The 10,257-nt window shown below is 33.9% G+C and overlaps 1 protein-coding gene across 1 annotated transcript; it reads left to right on the forward strand.

The window, feature by feature from the left end:
• The first annotated feature begins 1,346 nt into the window (after positions 1–1,346).
• LOC109092027 (protein downstream neighbor of son homolog) lies at positions 1,347–10,113 on the forward strand. The gene is made up of 10 exons (XM_042747499.1): positions 1,347–1,889; positions 2,948–3,028; positions 3,124–3,321; positions 4,108–4,286; positions 4,433–4,611; positions 6,744–6,861; positions 6,947–7,069; positions 7,469–7,667; positions 8,204–8,419; positions 9,499–10,113. The coding sequence occupies exons 1-10, from the start codon at positions 1,479–1,481 to the stop codon at positions 9,634–9,636; spliced, it is 1,842 nt and encodes a 613-aa protein (XP_042603433.1). The 5' UTR covers positions 1,347–1,478; the 3' UTR covers positions 9,637–10,113.
• The last annotated feature ends 144 nt before the right edge of the window (positions 10,114–10,257 follow it).

Genomic DNA, 10,257 nt, shown 5'->3' on the forward strand with positions numbered 1-10,257 from the left:
AAAGTTGCAAAGACTAAAGTCTCAAATCCAAAGAGATATTCTTTATAAAGTTAAGACTCGCCCACGCCCCCCTGAAACGGCCCGTTCTAACATGGCCCCACATACAGTATCTACGTCAGTATGTGGGAAGATTTGCATAACACCACCTAAATGTTCACACAAAGAAAGAAGGCATACCTTTTATTCTCGCTGTAGTATTGTTGTTGCTACATCAGCCATGTCGTATAGACGCTGTGTGTTTCACTGTGAAAACGAAACTACTTTGTTTGGCCTTCCAAAAGAGGACGATATCCGCCAGCCACGCCGTTCTCAAGGGCACCCGCCTCTGCTCACTCTAGGCCTCTGGTCCCCGCTCACTCAAGGCCGTGGTGTGACGCTGTTTCGTTGAGAAAGCAAAACTACTTTGTTTGACCTTCCAAAAGAAAACACGACTAGAAATCATGTTTATATCACGTTTATAATGTGGTTTATGTCTTGTCGCGCCGGCCGGACAAGGCATCACAATATGGGGCGTAACATTTCCGTCTCACGCTTGAGGTATTCGGCCAATCACAACATGCTGGATAGCTGGCCAATCAGAGCACACCTCACTTTTCAGAACGATGAGCTTTGTAAAAATCAACGTGTTTCAGAAGGCAGGGCATAGAGGAGAAACAATATACGGTATGTGGAAATAAATGTGTTTATTGAACCTTAAACCACATAAACACATTTAATTACACCAAATACACAAAATAATGTTCTTTTTAGCAGCATCATATGACCCCTTTAAATAAAATAAAATCCTTATAAATCCTTTTCTGAATGAATGAATGAATGAATATAATATAATAATGAAATAATATTTAAATTTTAATAATAATTTAAGTGATTAAGTAGTCCACAAAATCTACAGTCTTAGTAGACCTACACAAGCTTTTTGGACAATGGACATTTAGAACTAATTCTAAAGTGTGTGTGTGTGTGTGTGTGTGTGTGTGTGTGTGTGTGTGTGTGTGTGTGTATGTATGTATGTATGTATGTATGTATGTATGTATATATATATATATATATATATATATATATATATATATATATATATATATATTAGATTTAAATATGCCTATATAAATGTAGAGATGTAGTTATTAATATTAGAAAAAAAAACAAGAAAACAAGTCTGAAACAGCAGTGACTGCATTAAACGTCCACAATGTATCTAGGCAATCTAGCAGAATACACTGACTGTACTATTTATTTGTTAGATATCTGCAATGGTTTAAAATAAAGGCAATATTTAATTTTGTTTTATTTTTCTTAGAGACTTTACATTTGTCGGGTGTTTTACCACAAAGTCAACGCGCTTATTTTACGTCATCACGCAACGCGCTGACGTAATTCCGCTTCGCGCGAAATTTTGAGGGTTGCGTTCCGAACAAAACAAGTCAAGAAACTACCACAGTTCCCGCTTTACGCAACAATCGCCTGAAACGTTCACAATGTCGGAGTTGGGCTGCTACTCTCCCAGCTTTAAAAAACCATCCGATGTTCTCCGGATGAGACGGAAGCGCGTGCGGAGCGAAGGTCCCGGCCGGAGAACGTCGAGTCCGGTGGTGTCGGTGGACGGAGTCCGTCCGTTCTCACCGGGGTCGCTGTTGAACGCACCGGGCCGGGCGAGCGGCGGCGTGAAGCGCAGAAATCCGTTCGCGAACATCGAAAACACGTACAACAGTCCCAAGAAAAGAGCTTTATCACATACCGACGGACACAGCGGCGCTCTGGACGGTAAAAAGGCGGAAGCAGCAGCTGCGGTTTTGGACGCGAAATTTAGAGAAGAGCCTCCGACCGCTGGAGTGTCAATGAGAGAGGAGCTGTTCAATACTGACCAACAAAAACACCACCACATAACGGTAACGTTACATTACAGTCAACTGTTCACCATCATCCGTTTCACACACACACACACACACACACACACACACACACACACACACACACACATATATATATATATATATATATATATATGTATATATATATATATATATATATACACACACATACACACACACACACACGATTTAATATAATTGTTATATTTGCATTGTTTTATAAATATTTAGTAGCATAAATGTATTAAATGTATATATTATAGTTTTATTATCATTAATGTTTTTATGATTTTTGTTTATAAAATATTTAATATTCAAGTATTTTGTTTCACGTTTATATGGTGTCAGAGTGTAGAAGTTACTTATAGTAGTTTTTAGTTCTTATTTATGGTTTTGCTTTTGTATTTTTTTATTAAATGTTTTTTTTTCCAAGTCATTATTGTATTATTAAAGCTATTTTTACAATATAAAATAATATTTGTTTTTTTTTCTGTTAAAGTATTGTTTTGCGTGAAGATATTGGGCTCATGTGGTTGTGCAAGATTCATAATTATTAATATATATCTTTTATTTTTACTGTTACTTATTTAAAAAATATTTACTGTTTATTATTTTTGTAAACAATAATTAATTATAGTGTTTTTTTTTATAAAATATTAACATGTGTAATTATTGATTTATACTTATATTAAAATAATTTGTATGCAGTTTTATGTAGTTTTATTTTGTGATTTAATATATTGCTTTTTTATTGATTTTTTTTTTTTTTTGTTAGTTTCTAGTTTCATAGTGGGCTCATGGGGTGACGTGATTGATATTTACTCATAATAATAATAATTTATTCTGTACGTTAAAAAGTTTTAAATTCTGTTTTTACTTCAGGTCATGTCAGCATGCAATTTTCTAGTTCAGAGCTTTACTATAAATGCTGTTAAAAAAAAAAAAAACAGTAGCTTTATCATAATCACTGGTTATTTTCCTTGTAAAAATGCTTATCATTATAATTCCACTTCTATGAATTTTTTTGGCATATTTACAGATGCTCATGTGCTCACTTTATTCTGATCTGTCTGCAGACGCCAGTTTCTCTCTCTGAAGATGATGATTTGTTTGAGGAGGATCTGTTTGAGGCGGAGAGATCCGCTCCAGTGCTGAAGGTGTCTGTCTGATGACGATTCATAGTTACTCATGATTTCTCTGTCATGTTTTTTTTTTGTGTTAATTAGCTTCATTGACGTGTGTTTGTCTCTAGAGTCCAGTGGCGGTTTGTGACGCGGCTCCAGCTGAAGTGTGTCTGGAGTTCCCGGCTGATTGGTCCCTCAAAACGCGTGTGTTGTTCACGTCTCCTCAGTCGTTCTCCTGGGCTGAACATCTGAAGGCGCAGGAGGAGGCGCAGGGCTTGAGCTCTCACTGCAGGGCCGAGTACACCAGCTTACCTGCTAATATACAAGTATACACAGTTATTGGGCACACACTTGTCTTCAGATATTTTCTGTAAGGGATTTAAAAATAATACTAGAAACCAGCCTACCAATAAATGATTTATCAACCCTCTACATTGCGAGTAAATCACTCGAATTTGTGACTAAATCTTCATTCTGGCGACTAAATGATGTCTAATATTAGCACACACGCACTACATGTAAACGATATTCTTTGTTGTAATTTCCTGTCAAAATAACGGCGTTCCTTTGGATTTCTTCAGCTTTTAAGAACTGCTGGGTTTTCCGGTAGTGGGCGGAGCTAATGTTCAAACTGTAATCTCATTGGCTGGCGCTCACCTATTATAGGCAGTGCTTTGCCACACTGTTACATCATAAAGTGGCACATTCCACAACAAGTTATTTTCTGAGCTTGGTTTCAATAAAAGCAGTTTTTAAGATAAAGAGAAAGCTTAGATTTTTGAAACTTAAATTATGTTCTTATAGTACATTGACCTGTTATGTCAAAAGATCAAGGGAAATTTGATTTCTCAGTTCATGTTTTTTAATAATAAATACATTAAATATAGAATTTTAAACTTTAATAATATTATATTGTTAATGTATTTTCTTCTAAAATATTTTGTGTAGTTTCATTAAGTTTTAATGTGATTTTGTAGCATTTTAATATTTATTTGTTGATAGTTTTACTTATTTTTATTTAGAGTTTTTCAGGAGTACAGTTTCATTCTAATAAGATGAAATAATGCTGATCTGTAAAATGTGTATTTATGTTGTTTTGGTGTATGTTGCAGGACCCCAGGGGTTGTGCGGAGCTGCGATGTGGTTTTCAGCAGTGTCTTCAGTACTGGCAGCACCCATCACTACCCTGGCTCTCCCTCTTCCCTCGGATTGGTGCAGAGCGGAAGTTCTCTGGCAAGTGCATGCCGTGGGCCCAGGACGCAACACTGCAGCAGAATCTGATGAGTGACTGGTATGAGAGGAAAATGAGTTTAAGTGTCTGCCACATGCATGAATATATTCATCGGCCCTCTAGATGCTGCCATTTGTCAGCCGTTGAAAAACTATTCAACTAGATGCAACTGAATGTGTTGTTGACTGTTTTCTTGTGTGTTGTAGGTCTGTGAGTCTGACATCTCTGTACAGTCTCCTGAAGGCCCGACTGTGTCCATATTTCTACCTGTGCTCGTATCAATTCACAGTGCTGTTCAGGGCGGCCGGTTTGAGCAGTGCTAAAGGCATCAGTGCACTGCTGTCCCCCACCACTAGAGGGCTGCGAGAGGCCATGAAGGCAGAGGGTAAGAGTCACTGCACTTTCAACCAGGACTCAGCAGTGAGAGTTACACTAGCATTGGTGACTAAAAATAGCTCAAATTTAAAAAAGTATTTAAAAAGTCCCTGTGTGTCCTTAAGTCTCAGAAATTCAGTTTTATGAATTTTAAGGCCATAAAAAATCTTATTTTAAGGCAAATAACAGATGTCTTTTTAAGAGGTCTTAAACTTGGAGACTGATCAGGAATAATGAAACAACCTAATGTTATTTATAAATGTCCAAAGGTGATGTAATTAAATAAATGTGAGCACAGCACATTCAAAGTCAAAAGGGGTGCTGTTACACATTCTATAGGCTTGCAGTTTCAGAGCAGTTCACCAGCAATGAGTAATGTGCGTTTATACCAATAGATGGCTGAAGCTCTACTGTCAGTGAATTATGTTTATATTGTGATTAGAGCTGTCAAGAGATTACATTTTTAATCTAATTAATGTGGCAATTAATCTAATCACAAATTAATTACACATCAAATATGAGAAATTACCCCAAAAAGGTAATTTAAAACCATTATTGTGTTAAATGAGAAAAGCATCAAATAGAAATCAAAAAAGAGGTCAGTGGTAACCAAAACCATTCGGTTTTGGTTAAAGAAAGTCAGTCATACAGGTTTGAAACAATGTGACAGAAGAATAATAACTGATGATAGAATTAAACATTTTTGGGTAAAAATCCCTTTAATAAATGTTATATAAATATGGAAATATAAAATTAGTTTTTAAATTAAAAGATACTTTAAGAAACAAAAACTGCCAGTGGGTGGCAATGAATATCTTAATGGTTCATTCATTTGAATCGCTGATTCATTCAGGAATGAAATGACTCTCTTTATGTATGGGCCACTGAATCATTGGTTCACCCAATCATGGTTCATCATTGGTTCGTTCAAAACATGGATTCATTCAGAAATTGTGTGTTGCTTGTAGACACTCAACAGTTCTGCTGTGGTTGTATGGATAATATATTTTCATTGGCAAAATTGAGCAAAAACACAATATTGTCCCTAAAATATAACACATTATTAACTTTTTTTTTTATTGAACTGTTGTATAAAATCAATATCACATTTGCACTCTCGTGTGAAATTTCTTAACTATATCATATGATGATATGTTGCCTTGCATCATGTTCATCACCAATCAACTGTTGGAAAAGATGACGCAGGTGGGTGCGTTAAATGCGTCAAAAAATGTTGTGCATTATTTTTTCATAACTAATTAATGCGTTAAATCGACAGCCCTAAATGTAATATATTGTAGATGGTTATAAGAAAACATCTCCCTCATCTTTTTGAATGAGCAGCTGGAAGTAGTAAAGCACAGACATTTCAAAATAAGACCACCAGTGTATTTCAGGTTTGTTCATAATTAAATGTCCTGTGTTATGCATATTGTACTCTTATATTTTTTTTTACTCTATTTATTGTACTTTTGTATTTTATTGTATTTATTTAATTGCATTTATTGCATTTGAATTTTATATTTTTTCAATTTTAATTTGATTTTGATTTATTAATTGTGTGTGTATATGTATATATGTATGTATGTATATATATATATATATATATATATATATATATATATATATATATATATATATATATATAATAATTTAGTTTTTTTTTTTTTCTTGGTTATCATTGGTCTTTTGGTAAGCTGTATCTGGGATTTAATTAAGCTTCTGTCTGGGCTGCTGCTCCATTACAGAAAGGAAAGACTAAGAACACACATCATTCAATATATAGTTTGCTAGTATATCAGCACAATAATCTGATTATAGATTTTATATACACACAAACATACATATAAGAATTTATATATTGTGATAAATTTAATCGTTTTGCTTGTAAATGTTTCTTTGTATCCCTTTTAAAAAAAAAACATTAAAGAAAAATTATTTTCCATGCCAAAATAAATGTCTTTTTTTTATATATAAAACTTGCATAAATAAATGTTTGCATTACAGTGATTTTACCACAGTTAATGGTGGCTGCTTTGTCTCATGCCTAAGTTTTGCCTGTGCTGAATCACTGTAATGCACAACCTGTTTTATTGTTTTATGAACTATATCAGTGTTTGTACTTGTGTTTGTTGTGTTCAGGTATAGAGTTCTCCCTCCCTCTGCTGGAGGAGAGGAGGAAGAGCAAAGAGCTTGCTTCATCTCAGCTGGGTGAGAGTGTTCAGCAGACCGACGGTGAGGAAGCGGCCAGCACCGATGTGTGAGTACATGACCACTGACAGCTGATGGGAGGTGATTCTACATTTAATATGGGTTAATGCATTTGCCATCTTTGCTTTTTACAGATTAAGTGAGCACAGTGAAAATGAAGAGGATGATGATGATGATGATGATGGTGGATTTTCCTGGCTGAAGGAGATGGGGGTCCAAGACAAGATCAAGAAACCAGATGCCATTTCCATCAAACTGTATCCTTTACAATCAGCTCGAGCCGCACATATTTATGCAATGCTTTCTTTAGTTATGAAATCTGAATTATGTTCGTAAAATTAAAATATTGACACATGGTGTTTTAATAGTTTGTATTTTGTAATTTTAGTTTATTTTTAAGTTAAACCAAATTAAAAAAAAATTTAACGTTTGGCATCAAGCTGAAATAAAATGTTATTTATTCTTTTATATATATATACATAAATATATTTCCGTTAACATTTATTTTATTTCAAGTTAGTAATTTTTTAGTTTTCATTTCAGTTTTAGTTAACTATAATAACCCTTCATGGTACATGACATCATATGTTTTATGGGGTTTTATTAAACCTGAATGCTCAAATTTGCATGATATAGTTCCTTAAGTCGTGCCCCAGGCGTAAGGAGCACAGAGAGGTGCGTTTGGACCACAGACCAGAGTCCGTGGTGTTGGTGGAGGGTTCGAACACCTTCACGCTGCTCAACTTCCTCATTAACTGTAAGAGTTTGGTGGCTGGAGCCGGTTCTCAGGCAGGACTTCCTCCAACACTACTGGCCCCTACAGCCTTCAGAGGGGCCACACTGCACACGCTCAAGGTACAAGGCCTCTTGTTTGTCTCGCAGCATCATGTTCAAGATTTGTCCCATTCTCAGTGTTCAAAGGGATTTTTTTTTTTTTATTTAATTAAACTTATCCAATCAAATATTCTCTATTCTGTGCATGTTTCAGGCTCGTACTGTCAATGTGAAGACTTTTATTGTATTTTTTCTTATTTTTTCGTTTTATTTTTCCTATGTTATATTTCAGTTTTTATATTCATATTTATATTTAATTTTTACTTTTTATTGCAATATATTTCCTTTTTCCATTTTTAATTGTATTTATATTTTATTTAATTTTATTTATCTTTTATTTTTTATTGATTTTATTGTACTTTTTATTCTATTTATTGTCCTATTGTATTTTATTGTATTTAATTGCATTTATTGCATTTGAATTTTATACTTTATTGTATTTCATTTTATTTTTCAATTTTAATTTCTATTAATAAATGTATTTATTTTATTATTGAACCCAGTTTACATCATGTAATTTTTTTAATGAAATTTTCTCTCTTCTGTGCACGTTTCAGGCTCGTACTGTGAATGTGAAGACTCGGGTGAGAATGGGCTATCAGGACGTGTGCAGTCTGGAGGTGACGGGACCCATCATGCCCCACACGCTCCACGCGCTGACGCAGCTCCTGAAACCCGCTCAGAAAGGAGAGTTTTCTGTGGGTCTCTACACCCATGAACCCACAGCTGTCCTCAATGTTCCTGTCAGCCAGACCTCTGAACCGCAACAATTGGTGCGTTTAATCACATGCAGTGTTTTAGTTCTGTGACATTTAGAGCATTTTGTGTTTGTTACATTTACACTGTATATTTTTTAGTGACCAGTGTCATTAGAGCTGTTTCAAGAGCTATTTCAGTGGTTCCCAAACTTTTTTTTTTGGTCAGCTGAAAAAATAAATAAATAAATAAATATATAATATATATATATATATATATATATATATATATATATATATATATATAATATATATATATATATATATATATATATATATATATATATATAGATATATATCACATACACATACACATACACACACATACTACAAAAATATACATAAATATTATATAAATATACAAACAGATAAAATATTCTATATTAAAATATCTAATCTAAAATATTTGATATTTTTAGTTAGTATTTTTATTTTAAAATTATTCATATTTAGGGCTGCATGACTGGCAAAAATTTACATTTTTGATGTGATGTGATTTTGTCAGATATATTGATTAAACTTCTATTTTTATTATTAGTAGTTTTAACATGAAATTCTTTTTAATATTGTTATTTATTGTTTTAATATAGTATATCTTTTTTTCTTATAGTTAAAACTAGTTATAATATATATATATATAAACTGTATTTTAACTGTAATTATGAAAAAATTATTGAAATTTATTTTTGTTGTAAATGACAAAAGTATTGTTAAATAATGCAATGTATGTGATAATTATAATTTTTTTACACCTTATACTATTTACACCTTATTAGTTCTTCGCTGTCAAACATTTAAACCCTCATTCTTTTAATATTTCAAATCATAATGTTTTTTTGTTTGTTTGTTGTTTTTTGGCTGAATACTGCTGAAATGCTGTAAACTTCTGTCCACAAAAATTTAGGAAATTATGCAAATGTGTAAATAAAGTAAACCTAGACAAATCCCCTTTTGGGAAGCCCTGCCCTGCTCAATAACCAGTTTTAGTTAAGTTCTCGGTATTGCATGTTATTTATGATTGACATTTCTCTCGTCGTCCTTTATATTAGGTCTATTTAGACAGAAAATGTCATGCTCTCATTTGGTCTTTTTTCTAGGAGGCCGTGGTACAGGATCTCAGCAGGTGTGGCCTACAGCAGAGCTCCATTCAGCAGCTGGCAGTGCCGAGCATGCTGGGAAAGAGTGCGCTCAGACAGCTGCACATGAGAGACTATTCGTACAGCTGGAAGTCCTGAGTCGTACAGTCCGGCTCTCCTGCCCCCACGGCTACAGGGAAAACATTTATAGAGACATGACAGGCCAGGCCTATTAATATCTCTGGCATATCAGGCTTCTTACAGTAGATGTACCAGCTTCCATAAGCGCTGCTGAATTCACTTGATCATAGAGATTGTGCTTGTATAGTGTGTAGCTTTTAGTTCAGTATGAAAACATTAGGAGTTTGGACAGTTTAATTTTTTTTTCATAAATTGGACTGTAATGTGTTTTAGGCTATGTGTGATTTAAAGCTTAATTTTTAATCAATGTCTCTAGATGAGAAACAAAATATTCCTTCCTTGAGAAGTCTGTGTGTGTGTGTGTCTATATATATATATATATGCGCAAAACTGTTAAAAGCTTTTATGATTATATTCCTGACTGTTAAGATCCGCTGTGGTGGTGTATTTATCACATTTGCATGAATTTATCATATTAAATGAGTTTACATTTTTTCTGCTTCGTGTTTCTCATAATAGTGTCAAAGATGATTGAGAAAGTGCAAAACAAATGTGTTTTAAGTGAGTGTTTCAATGTGTCTAGCAGGGAAATAATTGAAGGATAATAATTTGCCGTCTGCTTTAGTGATAATGGCTGGT

This window comes from Cyprinus carpio, chromosome A1 (genome assembly GCF_018340385.1).
Source record: "Cyprinus carpio isolate SPL01 chromosome A1, ASM1834038v1, whole genome shotgun sequence".
Classification (NCBI taxonomy): Eukaryota; Metazoa; Chordata; class Actinopteri; order Cypriniformes; family Cyprinidae; genus Cyprinus; species Cyprinus carpio.